The 20,491-nt window shown below is 40.7% G+C and overlaps 2 protein-coding genes across 3 annotated transcripts; one reads left to right on the top strand and one right to left on the bottom strand.

Moving 5' to 3' along the window:
* The first annotated feature begins 2,505 nt into the window (after positions 1-2,505).
* LOC6042252 (carnitine O-palmitoyltransferase 2, mitochondrial) lies at positions 2,506-5,056 on the top strand. Its single transcript, XM_001851338.2, has 3 exons — positions 2,506-2,795; positions 2,856-3,627; positions 3,687-5,056. The coding sequence occupies exons 2-3, from the start codon at positions 2,862-2,864 to the stop codon at positions 4,892-4,894; spliced, it is 1,974 nt and encodes a 657-aa protein (XP_001851390.2). The 5' UTR covers positions 2,506-2,795; positions 2,856-2,861; the 3' UTR covers positions 4,895-5,056.
* Positions 5,057-7,528: 2,472 nt separating this feature from the next.
* Positions 7,529-12,351, bottom strand: LOC6042254 (leukocyte receptor cluster member 8 homolog). Of its 2 annotated transcripts, XM_001851340.2 has the most exons (5): positions 12,212-12,351; positions 10,121-12,090; positions 9,852-10,050; positions 9,582-9,789; positions 7,529-9,315 (listed from the first exon to the last, which is right to left on the bottom strand). In XM_001851340.2, the coding sequence occupies exons 2-5, from the start codon at positions 12,053-12,055 to the stop codon at positions 9,069-9,071; spliced, it is 2,589 nt and encodes an 862-aa protein (XP_001851392.2). In that variant the 5' UTR covers positions 12,056-12,090; positions 12,212-12,351; the 3' UTR covers positions 7,529-9,068. The 2 variants fall into 2 exon arrangements, with proteins under 2 accessions (XP_001851392.2, XP_038113703.1); XM_038257775.1 differs by having other exon boundaries at positions 9,099-9,789.
* Positions 12,352-20,491: the final 8,140 nt, after the last annotated feature.

Below are 20,491 nucleotides of genomic sequence, written 5' to 3'. Positions count from 1 at the left end.
TACTACGCTGAATCTACAAGTGGATAGAAAATCCATATCAAGAAGTTGTACCAAATTCCAGCACTTACAGCATTTCCTCCTTCTTCCGCCTTCCCCATCCACTCAATGTGCCGCCATGACTACGTACCAGTAACTGTTGTTGATCAGCTTAACTTCACAGCTGAACTTGCGCTCCCCCGAAAATTCTCGTACTCCTGCATGGCCAACCATGGAAACTCGTTAATATCGGAGCGGAAAGAACTCGGTTCACTACGCTACCCCGCGGCGTCGTGTCAAAGACGGCGACGTCCGTTCCTGAGCTGAACGGTGATTGGAACACTATCGTAGGTTGGCCGGTACTGGACGTGGCCCCGGTACATACGGAGGCCGCAGGAAGTCACTTTTCTCCCAGGTCTAGCAACTGGTGGCCGAAGAAGGCTGATCACGAAAAAAATCTTGAAAAAAATAATAAAATGTTTTGTCAAAATGACATTTCTCGCCGTCACCTAGCCAGTGCTGCCAAATACAAGATTTTTTTTGAATTTTTTTTGACGTTTCCACTTTGACATTTCCAGTTCCCGAGGAAACGGAGGGGTAAGCCGATTTGGTACCCACTTTTTGGACCCGAGTGGCTTGTCGTGTCGTCGGTTACTTCCACCCTTTTTTACTGGTTTTAGAGGTGGGCTAAAAAAGAGCCGCTCGAAGAGCCGGTCCATTATTGTGATTTCGGAAATAAATCGAAATAGCAGCGCGAGTGTGTTTCATCTCGCGAAGCAATTTTGGGTTGTTTCTTTTTTGAGTGTATCTCAAATGTCACATTCGAAACCAAAACAAGATTTCGCCGCGGCACCAAACTGGAATTTCGCGAGTGGAGTTGCGAAGAGACTAGCGCCGCGACCAAGAAGGATCAAGGAACCGAACTCAAAGTTCTGCCAGAAATCGATCTATGGGTGTGAATTTGATGGATAATTACATGAAGTCCAGCCTGAAAAGGCTGATGACGGCGAGCTCGGGTTTCAAAAGGTCAATCCAAATTTTATATTTTCTTGAGCCCCCCAAATCAGCAACCGGATCATCATAACTAACTCGTGACTAACGGACCAGATTGACAGTCACTCGGTCATTTTTTTGAGGCCATATAACAACCCAGCCCAAGATTGTGACCAAAATTCTTGATATTCTGTGTCTCCTCCTGAAGCTGGGAACAAACTGAAAATCATCTCATGACCTAACGAAAACAGTTCGGATGCTAGTTTGAACCCCTGATGCACCGGAGCATATGATTTTAATCACTGATTAAACATAATTGTCTCAATTCTCGATTAAATTTTCAAAAGGCCCTATCTGCATAGGAAACCCATGAGGGATAGGTTGTTTTGAAAATTTAATCTAGAATTCATCATAAATCCACGTAAAACTCCACGTTTTTCTCAACGACTCAAGCAAAACCAAGCAATCAAAACAAAAAAGCTAACACACTGATTCAAAACAGCCCAAACATGCTTGACAGTTATTTCGCGACAGAAAAGCGTCGCGAGAGTGAAACTCGCTCAATTCGGTTTAGTGCCGCGGCGACAATAAAAAGAGCGAACGATCCATGGCTCACAAAAAAAGATCCACGGTTCTTTCTTGAAACTCCGGTCATTTGAAAGAACCGTTCCTAGATGGAATAATTTTTAAACTTGTTATTAATATTATTTATTAAATTTTCAACAAATTGCAGAGTTAACTTTGTTTTTGAGAATTTAAAATACAATTTCAAATATTTCAATGCCAATAAAAAAATCCCAACATTATCCCTTGATTGAAACATTCTGAATCAAGATTTGAATGTTTTTCTAAAATAAACATGGCCGCCAAATTTTTTTTTTCTAAGCAGATTTTTTTTTCTAAATAATATATCAGCATTAGTTCAATTTTGGCAGAAATAAACGCAATTTTAAAATAAATTTCAATTTCTCGAAAGTTAGATTTAAGTTTTGATGCGATTCAATCATTCTAACGTTTATGTTTAAAGTAGAAGTGTTGACATAGATACCACCAGGACCTATGGTTTTCAAGGGCATCTTCTCGGTTTTCGTAATTTCTTATTTCAGATAATAATTATCTATATAATTCCAATGGGAAATAGCTATAAAAATAATACCATTCTTAAAAAATATCCTTTTCATCCATATTTTAACAAAAGAGCGGAAGAGCCGTTCAAAGAGCGGCTCTTTTTAATGAGCGAACGAAATTGAGCGGCTCCTAAAAAAGAGCGGGTTTGCCCACCTCTAACTGGTAGTAACCCTTTGCAAAAGGGTGACGACGGGTAAACTTAAAAAAAGGGTGGAAGTAACCCTCAAAAAGGGTTTTTTTCCTTGGGATGACAGATAAAGGGTAGATAAAACTCTTCCGATTTTGAGTGAATTGTATCTTTGTACAACTCCCCAATCAAACCGTGTTCAACAAACTCCTTGGGCAAAAATGCTGTCAGCTGGGTTATGTTTTCGTTCCACGGCGCTTATGTGCTTTGTCTGCAGTTCTTTTATGTGCTTTTTATGTATTCATCATTGTGATGACTGTGCTTTTCAAACTGATATCGTTTTCTTTTTAGTTTAGCTGATTTTATTTCTTTTTGTGTGTAAAGTGTTTCGTTTTTGGATGTTAATTCGTTTATCTACCCGTTTAAATCCGATTTAAATGTTTTAAGTAGTTAAACAGTGTCGAGGTCGCCTAAACCTAGCTTATCTACCGCAAAACAGATTACCACCGCAAGTGGACTTTGACCAGTCTCACGGAGGCATTGTTCAAGAGGGCTGCAACTCAATAATTGAGTAGGTGCATTAATTTCTTTGTATTTTTGTCCAACTTTCACCTGTTTCCTCGTTCCATAGCTTGTAATGTTGCGTGTTCCAAGATCCTCGCTGGGCCTGACCTTTTGCCGTGGAAAGGCCACACGTCCGACGTCCGGCGATGACTACCAGTACATGCAGCGTACACGCATTCCGATGCTTCACTTTCAACCTTCCCTGCCGAGGCTTCCCATTCCGGCGTTGGAAAAAACCTGCGAGCGATACTTGGCCGCCCAGCAGCCACTGTTGATCGAAGAAGCGTTCCGCAAGACCAAGGACAACGTCGATCGTTTCCTCACCACGACCGGGCCTCAGCTGCAGCAGTTGCTCAAGGCGAAGGACGCCAAGAACAAGCACACCAGCTACATTTCGGAACCCTGGTTCGACATGTACCTGCGGGACCGTGTTCCGCTGCCCATCAACTACAATCCGCTGCTGATGATGAACCCGGACGCTAGGCCAGCCTACAACGATCAGCTGGTGCGAACCACCAACCTGGTCGTGAGTTCGCTCCGCTTCATGAAGAGTCTGCGAGCCAAACAGCTCGAACCGGAAGTGTTTCACCTTAATCCGGCCAAGAGCGACACGCACACGTTCCGCACAGTCGCCTCGGCGACGCCGTCCTTCATCTCCACGTACGTGGCGTACGCGTTCAAGGCGTTTCCGCTGGACATGAGCCAGTACCAGGGACTGTTTGGAGCTACGCGCATTCCGGAAACGGACAAGGATCGGATCTACAGGAATGAGGACTCGCGCCACTTGGTGGTACTGAGAAATGGCAATTTCTACTCCGTTGACGTGCTGGATGATGCAGGTTGATCAACGTTTTAAATTTATGCTTGAATAAATTTCTAGATATTAATTTCGTTTTAGGAAACATTGAATCTCCGGAGACACTGTTGGCACGCTTCAAGCACGTGTTGTCCGACAATAGACCCGCGGCGGAGAACCCGCTAGGGCTGCTTACAACCGAAAACCGTGACACGTGGGCCAAGATTCGGTACCACTTGAGCGAAATTGGCAACGAAAAGGCGCTACGTACGGTGGATTCGGCCCTGTTTTGCCTCTGCCTGGACGACAGCAGCATAGACCCGGAACGGCCAATCCCGATGATTCGAAACTTCCTGTTCGGCGAGGGCAACAACCGGTGGTTCGACAAGTCCTTCTCGCTGATCGTTGCCAAAGACGGAACTGCGGGCATCAACTTTGAGCATTCGTGGGGTGATGGAGTTGCGGTTCTGCGTTACTTCAACGAAATCTACAAGGAAACCACGCAGAACCCGTTTGTCCACCCGGGACTGCAGCCGAACGATTCGAGCAAAAGCGAAGACGTGGTGAGGTTCATCGAGTTCAAAGTGGACGATCGGATTCGAGATGGAGTAATCGCCGCCCAAAATCATCACAACGCCATCATGGACTCGCTGGACATGAACTACCTCAAGTACGACGGAATCAACAAAAACGTATGCAAACAGAAACGCATCAGCCCGGACTCGGTGATGCAGCTCGGGTTCCAGCTGGCGTTCTACAAACAGCACGGAAAGTTCGTGGCCACGTACGAATCCTGCAGCACGGCAGCCTTCCGCCACGGCCGTACGGAAACCATGCGACCTTGCACGGTGGCCACCAAGGAGTTCTGCGAGACGATCGAACGCAAGCAGAACCCGGCGTCGGCCGCCGAACTGCGCCAGCTCATGGACAACTGTTCAGCGGTGCACGGTCAACTCACGAAGGATGCCGCCATGGGTCAGGGCTTTGATCGACACCTGTTCGGCCTCCGTCACACGGCCCACTCCAACGACATCGCACTGCCTTGCATCTTTGAGGACCCGGCGTACGCCGCAATCAACCACAACATCCTTTCCACCAGTACGCTGTCGTCGCCTGCCCTGCTTGCCGGAGGATTTGGTCCGGTCGTCAAGGACGGATACGGCATCGGGTACAACATTCAGGAAGGGTTCCTGGGCAGCGTCGTCACGAGCTACAAGCCGGACCGTGACGGGGTCGAGTTTGTGCAGTGTTTGCGGGCGGCGTACGAGGACATTGCGAAGGTGCTGAACGAGTCGAAACCGACCAAGTAAAGTGGGCGCGTTTTCACTCTAGCTTGGCTGGGCGGGTGGCGCGTAATGGTGGTTATGGAATTGCAATATTTGCTAGGTTTACAGTTTTAAACTGCATGTTGTTTTGTATCGCATTTTAGAGCCTTTTTGAATATTTCGCTAATAAAAATTTAAACAATTGAAGTTCTCTTTTTACCGCACTCCACCGTGGATCAGTTTGAAACATTTGTAAAACAGTGACTTCAGCGGCTTTCTCCAGTTTTGCAATCTGAGATCGTCAGCTCCTCTAGTGTCATACTCATGGATATCCCTTCCGCATACCATGCCTTCCGTTAAGTAAATCCGCCGTTCCATCAGTTGTTCCTTCACGATCGTCGCAATGACCTTCTCGTACAACGGCAGCATGTTGATTGGTCTATGATCCTTCAGGTTTCCTGGATTTAAGAACTTTTGGGATTGGAATTACGAACGGCTTCTTCCAGCTGTAGTAGTGTTCTGTCTATTTGATGATCCGAGATCTGTTGTTGATCATGAAGGTAGATGTGACCGCCTGGGATGTGGTTGGTCATCTTCCCTTCACCCTCCACTCATCGACCTATTTGACATCGGAAGGCTTTTCGCACAACTTCGATGTTTAGCGGAGCCTTGTCGTAAGTGGTGATTATTGCATTCGATCGTAATTTCTCGACTCACGATCGCTATTTCTCGATCGTAAGTCGTAATTTGTCGATAGTAGATTGAGATCATTCTATCGTAATTTCTCTACTTACCATCGACAAATTACGACTGACGATCGAGAAAATCTCGATGTGTTTTAAAATTTTCAGGTATTCAAAAATTTTAAAAATTTTAAAAAAATTCAAAAATTTTAAAACTATCAAAAAATTCAAAAAATTTTAAAAATCACAAAAATATTAAAAATTTGGAAATTTTCATATATTTAAAAATTAAAAATTTTAAAATATTTAAAAAAATTCAAAAAACTTTTGAAAATAGAAAAATTTAAAACTTTCAAAATTTTCAGAAATTTTAAAAATTTCAAAAAATTAAAATTTTTAGAAATTTCAGACATTTAAATTTTTTTCAAAATTTAAAAAATCTAAAAAAATTCAAAAAATTCAAAGAAAATTTCAAAAAATTTCAAAAAATTTAAAATTTTCAAAAATTTTAAATATTAAATTTTTTGTTTCTTTTTTAAAGAAAAAAATTCAAAACATTCAAAAAATTTAAAGTTTAAAAATTTTCAGAAATTTCAAGATTTTTAAATTTTATAAAAATTTCAGAAATTTAAAAAAAATCAAAATTTTTAAAAACATCAAACATTTTCATAATTTCAAAATTTAAAAAAAAATTAAAAAATAATTTTGCGATCGTAATTTCTCGACTCACGATCGAGATTTCTCGATAGTAAGATTACGACTTACCATCGACAAATCGTCGCTTGTGTGCTATCTTGTGACACGTCTGCTGTAAAAAGATAGGACGTGTCACAAGATAGCACACAAGCGACGAAATCTCGACTTACCATCGACAAATTATGACTTACCATCGAAAAAAGATTTTCAGAAATTTCAAGAATTTTAAAGTTTTCAGAAATGTCAAAACTTTCAAAGATTTTCAAAATTTTTAGAAAATTCAAAATTTTCAAAAATTTAAAAAAAAAAATTATAAATTACAAAATTTTCAAAAATGGCAAAAAAAAACTGTTTTTTATTTAACTTTTTTTAAGAAAATCAAAATAAAATTTAATAAATTGTAAGTAACTATAAAAAGTCAAGAACAAATTAACAAATTTATTTAATTTTAAAGATACAGGAATTTTTTTTTTGATTTTTTAATTTTTGTTTTTAAAATTTTTGAAATTTTTAAACATTTTTGAAATTTTCAAAAATTTTAAACATTTTTGATTTTTTTTTTAAATTCTTCAATTTTTGATTTTTTTTAATTTTTTTAAAACACGTCGAGATTTTCTCGATCATCAGTCGTAATTTGTCGATGGTAGGTCAAGAAATTCAGATCGAATGATCTCAATCTAGGGGAAATATACCCATTTTAATCACCCTAAGCCGTTCGACCAATTCTCATCACTTTTGCCGTTTTCCGCTATTAAATCAACATTTTCAGATGTATCAACAATAGAGTTGCTTGCTCACTTCAATTTGTGCTATTTATTACTTTGGAGCAGTCAAAAACACTTTGTGAAAGCTGTAATTCACGACCAAAGTGCTGATAGGCCGATAATAGAAATAGGCTGAAAAAGGGTATAGTTTCCCTACTGTCGACAAATCCGCAGTAACAGTTCAATAGGGCGTATCTGCGTTTGTAAACAAGCAGTCTATCCCTGTCTTACTTGATGTGAACTGTCACTTGAGCAAAAGAGATAGACTGCTTGTTTACAAACGCAGATTCGCCCTATTGAAATGTTACTACGGAAATTACGACTTACCATCGACAAATTACGATCGAATGCAATAATCACCACGGTAAACTTCACACTATCGAAGATTGCCTTGTTCAGATGATTCAGTTTGTCCGGAAATCCGTTCTCGTACATAATCTGCCGTGAAGTCATTGAAGATGTGATGCATGAGCAAGTTGTACTAACAAACACTAGAGTTGAACTGGAATTTCTCAAGATCAAAAACAACAAACCAATTTTAAATTTGGGGAAATCCTTTATTTGCCTTTAACCTGTGACGATTGCTCCAGGATCTACGGGGAGGGGCGGTTTATTCTAAAAATAGCGGATATTTTGTTTGTTTTCAATTACGTTGGAAATTTTGTGCATTTCGATTGCTTCACCGAAACTCTTTATTTAACACACTAGTCAACGAAACCAATAAATCAGAAAGGATAACTGAACACAAGAAAAAAGAATGGTCAACGATTCGATTAAAAAGAACGAAACTCAAAAACAAAACTAAATTTCTTTCCGGTTTCGTCGTTCCGGCCACCAACGTACTCGCTTCACAGCCACAGGATTCACGCGCAGGTTCCGGCCGAGGAGGAATTGTCGTGGGAGGGGATTGTTTGCTTAGGGGTTGGGGGGCAAGGATCGTTCAGAGTTGCTTGGGCGGGATTGTTTTTCGGGATGGGAAGTTTCGCTGCAGTACGGATGGAAGTTTTGGGAAAGTGGGACAAACTCCGACGCGGTGCGCGCACGCTACCTCGATCAGGCGTTGATCGTTTTCTGGTGCGGCGGCGACCTTCTCCGCTCTCCAGCAATCTCCAGCGCAGCACTCGACCTAGATGAAATTCCCCCAGAATCAAAACCACTCTCACACTTCAAGTCTCTCTCTTCCGTGCACTTCACGATCAACATCATTCTTCTAAATCCATCGAAATTTCACCTCCAGGTACTCTCTTTCGACGGCAGGCAAGTCCTGTTTTCAAAAGTTCATCTCCTTACGAGCGATATTTACACACACCTTACAAGCTAGAGTCTCTGTTTGCACTAAGTTGAATTATTTTGTATATACACAACACTTCCCAGGATCAGGGTCGGGGTGGGTATCGAAAAGAATGTCCGTTTTTGGAGAACGTGTCACAATCTGCGGCTTGTCAATGCTTCGCTGGCCTCGTGGGGGCCGGGGAATCAACGTCGTGTTTCTACTGCCCTGCTCGAGTCCGCGGTTCTTGGACCGGACTTCGGGGATAATCCGTACCTTCTGTAGATTCCACGTGTGTGGCCGTCATGAGCGTTCATCGGGGCTTGCCAGAGCTTTGTGGCGTGCCCGGCGCCGTGCCTCCCGGCATGCTTCTGATCCTAATGGCGTGATCCTTGAGCGTAATCCAGCGTTTCGTCCGTGCGTAATCCCCGCGAGGTCCAGCTGAGGCTACCTGTTGAGCATCCAAACACGACGTACACGGCACTAACTGACGTTCTCCTTCAGCGGTTACAACACTGTTCAATTCCGTTCCGTTCCTTTGAGAAAGCGTTTTTGTTTTTCTTTCCGTCTTCAGCAGCCTTCCATTCCTTCGGTGTTCCAGCTCCGGCCAATCTCCGTGCAGTGAGTTTAAAACGGGTGGTGCGGAGTTCTAAAACGGACTCCCAATTCGGACAACTGTGACTAGCCACGAGAGGACACACCGAGACCGAGGGAGAGAGCGAGCGAAACAGTCGGCGACTGAAGAAGAGAGGAATGCAGCGGGCGCGGCCAACTCCAGCTTGAGAGAGGAGCTCCGACCGGCCGGCCTAGAAATTGGCCAACACATTCATGCTGGTCTTGCAGTCGACGTAGGTCCTCAACACAGTTTGAGCAGTAGCAGCAGCAGCAGCAACGCCAGCATCGTCCCCTTCCGTCGTCGTCGTCGTCGCCGTCACCGATTCCTGCTTCGTTACCAGGGGAATTTCGAACGTCGCTAACCATTCGGCACATTTGTCCGCGGTCTCAAACGCCAACACTTGACTGACATAGTCCACCGGGCAATTGGGACGGTAACTAAATGTGTACGATAATAGATTGGTTGGTTAATGACATACGGTCGGGTCAGGGCAAGGGGGAGAGAGAAAGAAATGGTAATTAAGTGATTAGATCCGTGTCGGGTCCGGGTTGTCGCTGGAAACCTAAAGGAAAAGCTGAGGAAAAAAAGAACTCCGGATGCCACAGCAGATGCCCTAGAACCTAGACAACAAGAGAAAAGGAAGACGGCGGGTTTCCGTTCCCCTCCGCGAGGAGACGACGACCACGCGGCAGTCAATACGTACGCTTTGATTATGTTCTTCAGGGCGAGCTTACGCTCGCGCTCGATAAACCAATCGATAAGATAGCCGGCCATCAACGGGGCCTCCCGGTACAGCGCGAACAACTTACTGTAATTGGCCAGCGCCCAGGCAGAGCGCAGCTTGAGCGCGAAAATGATCACGTCGTGCTCGCGCTCTGCCGGCGAAAGCGATTTCATGATGGTGGTCAGATCTGGATTGGGAGGAAGGAGCCGGTTAGAATGGGGTTTTCGAAACTCCACGAGCGAATCTTACCAGACGTATTCTTCGTGAAGATGTAGTACAGAATCCGGTACGCGGTAAACTCCAGAATGTTCTCGCCCCCCACCTCGGAGTACAGCATCTTGAGCTGGGTCTGGCACTGGTTGAACTCCTCGTGGTCGCCCTTTTCCATCGCGATGCGGGCGTGCGTCTCGTAGACCAGCACCGTGAACTCGTCCCGGATGCCCTGAACCTGTGTTTAAGTGAGAAAAAGTGCGTTAATTTTAGTACAAGTGACAAGTGACAGTGACAAGCGAACTTACCGTCAAGTCCTGCCGGATCGATTTGAGCTGGTCGCAGGCGTAGTAATAGTCCTGCTTTTCGACCCACTTGTTCTTGACGTTCTGCAGCGAGTAACGGAGCACCTCGACGGGGCGCACCTCGGACGCGGCGGGCGCCTTCGTGAGACGCAGGAAGCTCTTCTCCAGGTCGCGGCACGTGCCCACAATGTGCAGATCGAACAGCATATCCAGGCCGCCCTCGTCCGCATCGTCAACGAAGAGTCGCGACGCGGTGGGCATCTGGAGACGCTTCTTGACGGGCGAGGCAGCGGTGGGAGGCGAGACCTTCTTGGCGTTGGAGTTGTTGAACCGGGCGGCGCGCTTCTTGAGCGCTTCCTGATCACCGTCGACAGAACCACCGATCTGACCGTGTTCCGAGTAGAACCCGGACGAACGCTTCTGACCTTGCTGATTGTTCTTGTTTTGGCCGGTGTTGGCATTTTTGTGGTTCTTGGAACCGGGCTTCTGATTCTTGACCTTGTACGACGAAGACTTGACCGACGAGTGGCGGCTGTCGTCGCTGCTATCCGAAGAACGGCGCTTGCGACGCGGCGACCGCGACTCCGAGCTGGAAGAGCGGCGGCTGCTGCGACTGTACCGACTGGACGGAGACCGGGACCGCGAGCGGGAAGAGCGAGACTTCTTCGAACCTGACTTAACCCCCAACCGGTGCGACATTCCGTTGGCGTTGTTTCCCTTGCGCATGAAATTGTTCTGATTCTGACTGTTCCTTCCAAAAGCCGGACTCGGACTGACGCTACGTGGCGAGTTCTGGTACTGAGCGATACTTCCAACCATCGCTTTTGCCGGTGGCTTGCTGTTGACCACATTTGGCACCACCAACGAATTCCTCTCGCTGTGCACACTCGGCACCGGCTCGTTGTCCCAATCCTTGGTCCACAGTTCACCCTTGTTCGCGGCGGCCGTGATGCGCCCCTTGAGACAGATATCGATCTGGTCTTTGTCGAAATCCGTCTGGCATTTGGCGTAACAACGAGCGACAAAGTTGTTCAAACTCTCCGGCCAGGCGTCCGTTGGGTTGTTGAACGGATCGGGCTTCTTGCCGGCGTTTGCAGTCACCGTATTGGCCGGCGGCGGAGGCACAACCGAGCTGATGGTTCCTCCGATCGAAGACGCGGGAGTTGCCGGAGCCTGTCCCATAATCGGCGGCGGCGGCCGACTCAAATCCGGAACCTGCACCATCGGCTGGTACGCCTGACCCATGTTCATCAACGGCGGTATGTTCCCAGAATTGAACTGCTGCTGCTGTTGCTGCTTGTTCTGATTTCCCATGCTATTGTTCATGTTATTCTTGTTCTTCTTCTTCTTGCGCTTATTGTTGTTCTGATTGAACTGATGCTGTTGTTGTTGTTGCTGCTGCTGCTGCGGCGCCTGCGGAATGTCCATCTGGCCATGCCCCAACGGGGACGGCACCAACGGACTCACGCGCTGCGGTTGCTTACTGATATTGAACCGAATCGGGCCAAACTGGCTCGGGGCCTGTTTGAAACCCGGCGGCATGTTCCCTTCCAACTGCTGCTGAGGAGAGCTAAAAAATGATGACTTGTTCGATAAACTACCTGACGACGGCGATTGCTGCGAGGACCCGAACGGATGATCCTCGACGACGGCCGACATGGAAGCGGTGGTAAAGCCGGGCGGCGTCGGAACCGACGGTCCCGCACCGCTTGCCGGAAGTGGCGGCGGCGGAACGTTCGTCGGAATGTTTCCGCCCGTGCCAAACTGCAACTGCTGGTAGTAGGCGTTGCAATACTGCGCGTACTGGGCCTGGGCCATCCCGTACGGATTGTTGTTGTTTCCCGTTCCGAACCCCCCGGACTTGTCCGGATGCGGATTCATACTCCCGGACAAAACGACGGTGCTAGCACTTACGACAGCTGTGGCGCCAAAATTCATAACACTCGCGAATACCGTGGCGTAGCGCTAGCGCTCTGCAGAAGGAAAAAACAAAATGGCGCCGATGAGAAAAATTTTCAACTCATTTTAAAACGCAGTTTTAACCCCCAAAATCGACTAAAAACCCAAAACCTCCACATTTCCCGTAAAACTCACCTGCTAAACTTCACTGTGAAGTAAGATACGGCAATAATTAAGCTTGAAATTGCGGTAAAATTTCCAAATTTATCACCACTGCAAATGGCACTCTTGAAACACTTTCTGGTTTGGAAATGAATGATGACGGAGAACAAGAGAGGGATGACAGGAGGGCGAAAACAGATGACTGCTGCGATTTTTCGCCCGGGCGAGGCAAGGTTGCCAGAACGGAAGATTGCGGTTTAATTTTTAATGTTCAAGGTTTTGAAAACTTTTTTTTGTTAAGAGGCAGTATTTGTAGATTCTGCTCGGTTTGTTCTAGAGGTCGTATCGAGGTGCTCCGATTTGGATGAAACTTTCAGGGTTTGTTTGTCTATACATGAGATGAACTCATGCCAAATATGAGCCCTCTACGACAAAGGGAAGTGGGTTAAAACGGGCATTAAAGTTTGAGGTCCAAAAAACATGAAAAATCTTAAAATTGCTCGCATTTCCGTAAAACTTTATCAATTCCAACTCTCTTAGATGCATTCGAATGGACTTTTGAAGCCCTTCAAAATGTGCTATAAACATCCAGGATTGGTTTGACTTTTTCTCATAGCTTTTGCAAATTACTGTTAAAAATTGATTTTTTTAAAACCTTAATAACTTTTGGCAACAGCCTCCAACACCCATACTCCCAGAGGTCAAAAGTTAGGGAATTTCATGGACTATAAGCCTACGGTAATAACTTTTTGGCCAATCGCAGTTTTTCTCATAGTTTTCCGATTTTTCTAGAACGAACATTTTACAACGTTAGTTTTTGCCCTGTTGGCCAAGAAGACGGCACTTTTTGGTCTCAATTTTGTCATATTCGGAATCCTCGGACAATTTTACGTAAGTTAGACGTAGTGGAGTAGTAATTTTGATTTAAAAAATAATTAAATAAAACATTTTTGAAAAAATAAATAGATCTTACTTACCCTATGATCAAAACGTCAAATGCTGTATCAAGTAGGCGAAAACTTGTTTTACCCCTAATCCGACAAAATGCTAAATAATATTTTAATTAATTCTAAATGGCATTTTTTCCAATCAAATTTAAAATTCCAAAACCTCAATCTAATGTAAAATTTTCTGAGGATTCCGAATATGACAAAATTGAGACCAAAAAGTGCCGTCTTCTTGGCCAACAGGGCAAAAACTAACGTTGTAAAATGTTTGTTCTAGAAAAATCGTAAAACTATGAGAAAAACTGCGATTGGCCAAAAAGTTAATACTGTAGGCTTATAGTCCATGAAATGCCCTAACTTTTGACCTATGGGAGTATGGGTGTTGGAGGCTGTTGCCAAAAGTTATTAAGGTTTTAAAAAAATCCATTTCTAACAGTAATTTGCAAAAGCTATGAGAAAAAGTCGAACCAATCCTGGATGTCTATAGCACATTTTGAAGGGCTTTAAAAGTCCAATCGAATGCATCTAAAAAAATTGTAATTGATGAAGTTTTACGGAAATGCGAGCAATTTTATGATTTTTCATGTTTTTTGGACCTCAAACTTTAATGCCCGTTTTACCCCACTTCCCTTTGTCGTAGAGGGCTCATATTTGGCATGAGTTCATCTCATGTATAGACAAACAAACCCTGAAAGTTTCATCCAAATCGGAGCACCTCGATACGACCTGTTTCACATCGGTGAAAAACTCGCTCTTAAGAAAATTCGAAAATTGATTTAAAAAAAAATAAAAGCACGTTTTCAAGATATGCAGATGCCTTTCTCAACTGCAGCTAAACTTGAGCTAAACAGAAGTTTATGGCAGTTATGAAAACAAAAAAATTATTGGTTTTCACCTACCAATTTGTGTAAATAAAATGTACCTATTATATACGTAAAATGAAAATATTTTTTAGTTGAGCATGTTCCAAACTAGATTCCAAACAAAAACCTACCTGAAAATAAGTTTTTAGCAATGTTGCGATCTTCACGCGCTCGTGAGCGCTCATTTTTCGCTCATTCGTGAGGAAGAGCGCTGCGCGAGCTAGCTCACGTTTGCCCCACGCTCGCCCTCACGCTTCGTCAGTTTTGAGGTAATGATGCAGTTTGGTTCGAAATCATGTAAACTATCAGAAAAACCAATAAAATTTATTACTTGGTTCTAGAAAACCGGAGAAATCCACTTTTTCGTGAAATTTTTACACGTAGCCTTATGGGCGAGACAAATTTGACAGGCACTTTTCTCGGCGCCCTGTTGTTATATATGGGACGGACTCGTGGACGGACTCGGCAGTATATTTTTTTCACAAAAATTAAACAAATATTGAATTTGTTTTTTCATCTTTTCAAAATTCAAAACATTACAATTTTGATGTTTTGTGTAAGTAAAAAAAATACATAAAAATTTTAAAAGTGTTACTTTTCGAAACAAGTGCTGAAAGGTTCAACTTTTCAGAACCCATTTCAGTGCTGAAAAGTAGAACTTTTCAGCATTTATTTTGAAAAGTGTTGCTATTCGATTCTGTTATTTTTGGTACAGAAAAGTAGCACGCAGAAAAATGTTTTGCAGAATCAGCCTGTACGAGATTTGAATCAACAAAAGTTTTGTTGAATATGAAAACACGAAGTTGACTTTATAGCTGTCGGCCACCATTGCTAGTACCAACCACTAGTGTCTTCCTTTTTAGCTACAAGGACTTCGCCGCCCTGGGCTCCTAAGTGTATGAAAGTATGGCACGGAGCGACGGCGCCGAATACCCATATTTACACAAAGAATTTTAGAGCGCCCGCCGCGGGATTCGAACCGGCGACCTCTGGATTGTGAGTCCAGTGCGCGGTCCGATTGATCCACACGGGCGGGTTGAATATAATCAACCAAAAATGCGTTGAAACAAACCTTGATTTTCTGAATTCCACAAAAGTATTTTGTTGTTTTGAAAAAGATACTTTGACGTTTAGCGTTGATTCAACAAAAATCGTGATTTTCAATTCAACAAAACGTTTTGTTGATTCAAATATGCCTTATTTTTCTGCGTGAGGATATTTCGTCGTTAAAGCATTACAGAAAAAGTAAATAGTTTCACCACGAAATTGCAAAAAAAATATTTTATTTCAATTCACTGGACATGATTTCTATTTGATTAAATGCGTTAAGTAGAAAAGTTTAGTTTAAATTTGAACTAACATTCATAAAATCATAAAAATGCAAGTTGCGTTGCTAAATTACAATCAAATAAGAATTTTTTTTTAAATGTGTTTTTGATATTTTTTTTGAGTATTTGGAAGCCTAATAAAACATTATTGTAACTAGTTCGAGATTCAGCAATATCACTCGGGGCCCTGATCTTAAAATCTAAAATCGTGAGATACAATCCTAGTTGAGAAAATATTTTTTACGTGAAAAGCATTCAACTAATAATAAATTTCACAGTGCTCACTAAAACCATACTATCTAATATTCCTAGTTTCAAATAAAGTCATAAAAATATCTGATAAATCTGTTTGTGAACTCTTTATTTTATATTTCAAAGTTATTTCGAAAATAAAAGACAATCATCTCCCGTAAATTAAAAAAGAGTACACAAAGCTAGTTTTTGAAAAAAGAAGAGTACGCATTTTTTTCGGCTAAAAAAGAGTACGTCTGGTAACACTTTTCCAATACTTTTAAAACTTTCTTCAAAATGTGTGTTAATAAGTTGAAATACGAAGATCTCGTTTCTATGTATTTCTATTTCCACGAAACGACTAGAGCTTTTGATTCAAATATCTTGATTTTTCTGCGTGTACCTATATAAAAATCGGTATTTTGTAATGTTTACCTCTTAATATCTAGAGTTTTTTAAAGGTCCTATAAGCTATTGTGTTTCTTATGTTATAGGACCTACTCAAAAATACTCTAGATATCAGGATTAGAAATGACGCCCTTCCAAATAAGACACGTCCCACGTTTCACTCCACGTGCAAATGTTTTGCGCGGCACACGCTCCTATATCATTTCGATTTAATTTAATTATGTCTGCGCTACAAACTTCAAACCTAAATGCTTAATGCAAATAGGTGCATCCTGTGTTGCGGCCAAATCGCTTTGGTCTGATTGGCTTGGTCATTATTTGTAGAAAAAAAAAACTGCTCCCCTTTCAAAGTTGTCCATCTGTTGGTCACGTGTGGAAAAAGTGCACTTGCAATCGTCATTTACTATTAACAGAGCCCAGTTTGAATTAAACCATTTCGCTGATGTTGGCGCAAAATATTGATTTGAAGCATATTGGTGCATGAAGTCAACAGTCTTTGAAATTGAGAAAAAAAGAATAAAAAAAAATCTTTACGATGCTGTAAACGTGCTCTGCTTTTATAATCCCTTCGGATTAAACGAGATAATAGGTGTGTCTGATTGTTTTCAGAGCAATAATGCAAAATTTAATAAACAAAACTTAATGTGCATTACGAGCAAACCTCGTTGCTGAAACAAAATAAATGAAAATGACCTTATAAAATCCATGATAAATTAATTTAGCGCTTCAACAGTGCACTTGCTTGTAATTATCAGAGGACCGCTCAAAACTGGTTGGTGGTTTGGATTAAATCAATTATTAATTAGCTTGTTGCCTTGGCCACGCTCGAGCCTGCGATTTATTTATTTTTTTGTCAGAATAGGTAACATTTTCAGAAAGAAGGTTGCGTTAGGTTTAATTTGGGGAATTTTACGGATAGTTCTTCAAAATGTTTTATTGATTCTTAATAATACACGTATCATCAAAATCCACATAACATAAAACGAAGTTGCATACACCTGCTGCACCAAAAAGGTTTAATCCTATTGCTGATTTTTGCTTTGCCTTTTCCATTAATTCTCAAAAACATCAAGGTAATACAGAATTTCATAAAAGAGCCATAAGCAAGATGTGGCTTACTACACTCGCTTTGAGCGGCTTTACAATCATCAACATGTTCTCCATAGTCGTAATTCGTAACCCCTACCGTATCATCTCAACTCCGATGTGCAATTCGCCATGAAACCCGGAAAAATGCTTTCTTCATTTGGGTAAAACTTCTCAACAACCTGGAAACCAATTTAGAGCCTCAATCAGAAGTGTTTGGCAGAATTGTAGGCAAAGTTGACGTGGACTAGTTAAAAAAGACACTTTCTAAAAAAATTACGCTTTTTATCGCAAAAAAATATAATTCAGCAAAAAAAAGTATTTTTTATTAAATAAAAAGATGTTTCAAGTTAAAGTAATAATTTTTTTTTGGGAAAAATTTAGGATTTCTTTTTATTAATTTTTTTCAAATAGTTTCCAGCTAAGCCCACCATTGAAAATATTTTTTCAAAAAACAGTGAAAATTCCATTAATTTTGGATCGAAAAATTTATGGAGTAAATTTTGTGACAACTTTCTACGTATAAATCTCCGATGGGGTATCTCGGTTTATAATATTTTGTTCCAGCAACGCCGTGAGTCATAAACTGCGTTCTAAGCATAATTGTCCAATGTTTTTTTTTTTTGGACGATTCTGACTTTTAATCATTTTTAAGTTTAGTTTGACGTATACTTTTCGAAAAACCCATAAAATATTTACAGTAGTACTTTGTTCTGAAACCCACGAAACCCATGAAAAACAACAACAATAGCAAGTCTGTCCCATCGTTACACTTCTACGCTTGCTTCTACGCATAATTGTCACATGTTTATAGGACCTTTTCAAAAAAACTCTAGAGCTGAACTTTTTTTGAACATTGGGCAATTATGCGTAAAACGGCAGTCAAGCTTTCAACTCATGCAAAATGTTTATAGTTTTGTGATAAATTGGAAGCTATGCTGCCGTTCTACGATTCATTGTCCCATGTAATTTTTGACGATTTTGACTTTTTGACATTTTTACACGGAGAGACCGTGCCCAGAAATTTTAACAATTAAAATTGTTGATTTTACTTTCGTAAATTTTAACAAAAACGTACTTGTTACTGCCAATATTCCGTTAAAATAACTAAAATTCAGTATTAATTTAATAACCTGTTTGTTGAAAATGCTAGAGGCAAAAAGCTAACAGATTTCCCGAACTCGAATGAACGTGCTCGACTGTTAGCTTTGGTTTTAGGAAAATCAAAAAAAATGTTGGTTGAATATAATTTACATTTGGTTGAATATTTAAAAGATGAACTTGGGTTTGTTTACGTCTGTCATTTGAAGTCAGGATTCGAACGAGAGCGGTCGATTTGTTGAGTTTGTGTTGTTAATTATGAAGTGAGAGGATGTGAAAGGTGAAAATTACACTATTAAGCTAATGTTGAAGTGGCAAATCAAAGTGTTGCAACTGGGGAGGTGGAATTGGTGAGTAGGTTTGTTGATGATTTCTTTGCAGGTGATAAACTATGAAGAGCAAGAGGACGACCTTCGCCATGAGGACCTCCAATGCGAGTGAGTTGAACACGTTAGAAGAATGTTTGATGGAACGAGAGGGCAATAGAAGGGAAAAGCGGGCCGACTCTTCACGGATAGAGCAGCCCGGGCAAATTTAACAAAATGTTGGTTAATCCAAGTAAGTATGGGTTTATTTTTGCACAATAATTTATCTAATGTGATTCTTATTAGAAAACTGAATCATTAAAAAGCTTCGTGCTTACGACGGATAAAATCTTAATGAACCATTATTTTTTTCAGAATCATCAATTATAAAATACATAGAAATGCCATGTGTACGCAACATAAACAACATAAAAAATAGAGATGAAGTAAAATATATAAAACATATACAAGAAGATAATTATTATCTTGAAAGTTTTGTTGCAATACGACTGCTCAATAAACTGGTAAGTAAAATTAAAAATGTTTTTTTCAGAAATCGGAGTACGTCGAATAAATTGAATCAAATGCAATGAAAGTTTGTTGCCAAAAGTAATTGTTAAATTAATGCAACCTTGGTAAGTAGCATAATTGATATTTCTTCTTTCCTCAATTTATTTTCATTTATTTACGTTCCTTTTTTCAGTTTATAGCCGAAATTAAGAATTTTGTATTAAATTCACTTTAGTGAAAATTCTGTGTCCAACCACAAGAAAAATAACTAAACCTGAGACCATTGTAGATGATGATGACTTATCGGATGATTTCACAGCGATGGTAAGTGGATACAACACTTAATTTTATACAACATAATAAAAATATAGGCTTAAAACTTGGTGAAAATTTTGCTCGATTTCTATTTTTCAGGAATTCATGTTAAATTTAACATCTTTTTTAAATATGTTTAACAAAATTTGTAATATGCTTTTTCATTATTTTTAGTTTAATGCAACGTAATTTTTTAAAACATTAATCAAACATTACATGTTTTATAATAACAAGTTAAAAAAAGTTTTGTTTTGATGCTTTTTAAAAGTAACTTAACAACTTCATGCAAAAAAAAAAAAACAAATTAGTACAAAACGTTAAATTTTTAGGCAGAATAAATGCGAAAATAAAAACACTCAGCATTAATTTGTGAGGCATTATTACAAAATTTACTGCAAATTCAATAAAAATATTGCTAACAACACCTAATTATTGACTACATGTACAAATATTTTTCTGTATTCAAGTAAGACAATAGTTAAAATATAGCTAGAAATTCGGCCCAGCCTATATCGTTAGATAATTAAAGAAAATATATATCAACACTTACATAAATTATGTCTAATTAAGAAATGTTTTGTTATGAAATACTAATGATTTGCTGCATGCAAAAATATTTCGGTTGATACAACAAAAAAAAAAATTGTTGAAAAATAGTTGAAAAACATTTCCCAGCCAGTTTTAAACAGAATATTCCACAATATTTCAGCTGAAAACAAGAAATTTTTAGTTAATTTTCTGAAAAAAGTATTCTAGCAGTCGACTGCTAGAATTTTTTTCGGCCATTTAACCAACAAAAATGGTAATTCCAAGTATTTTTTTAGTTAATTTTAATTACCGGTGGTCAGCAATTTCGGGTTAACAAAATCAACAATCGATTGTTGAAAAAAAGCTGTGTAAAAAAATTAACCCATACTTTTAGTTAAATTAACCAAGATTTTCTTAGATTTGCCCCGGCCGGTCTCTCCGTGTAAGTTTAGTTTGTTGTTAACTTTAAGAAAAATATATAAAATTTAGTACTTTGTTCGGAAACTCATTGAAAACAACACCAAGTCTGTTTGTCCCATCGTTGTACTTCTACGCATAATTGTCCCATCAAGTATTTTCTTTCACGGAATCATTAGTTGTACGTCGCATTATGTCTTGTTTACCTAATATATAGCAAGAGGATCACAAGTAAGAGTGATAAACTACTAACTGGGGCGATTAGGGACATAGG

This window comes from Culex quinquefasciatus, chromosome 2, assembly GCF_015732765.1.
Source record: "Culex quinquefasciatus strain JHB chromosome 2, VPISU_Cqui_1.0_pri_paternal, whole genome shotgun sequence".
Taxonomy (NCBI): domain Eukaryota; kingdom Metazoa; phylum Arthropoda; class Insecta; order Diptera; family Culicidae; genus Culex; species Culex quinquefasciatus.
Note: the sequence above shows the minus strand (reverse complement) of the source record. Positions and strands in the feature narration are given on the sequence as shown.

What these genes read in the sequence shown, in the direction of transcription:
- LOC6042252 (XM_001851338.2), top strand. Translation starts at nt 2,862, where the DNA reads ATGTTGCGTGTTCCAAGATCCTCGCTGGGCCTGACCTTTTGCCGTGGA. An exon ending in TGACGTGCTGGATGATGCAG is followed by an intron (nt 3,628 to 3,686) that starts GTTGATCAACGT and finishes ATTTCGTTTTAG; the next exon opens with GAAACATTGAATCTCCGGAG.
- LOC6042254 (XM_038257775.1), bottom strand. Translation starts at nt 12,055, where the DNA reads ATGAATTTTGGCGCCACAGCTGTCGTAAGTGCTAGCACCGTCGTTTTG. An exon ending in CGATCCGGCAGGACTTGACG is followed by an intron (nt 10,051 to 10,120) that starts GTAAGTTCGCTT and finishes ACTTAAACACAG; the next exon opens with GTTCAGGGCATCCGGGACGA. An exon ending in CTTCACGAAGAATACGTCTG is followed by an intron (nt 9,790 to 9,851) that starts GTAAGATTCGCT and finishes CTCCCAATCCAG; the next exon opens with ATCTGACCACCATCATGAAA.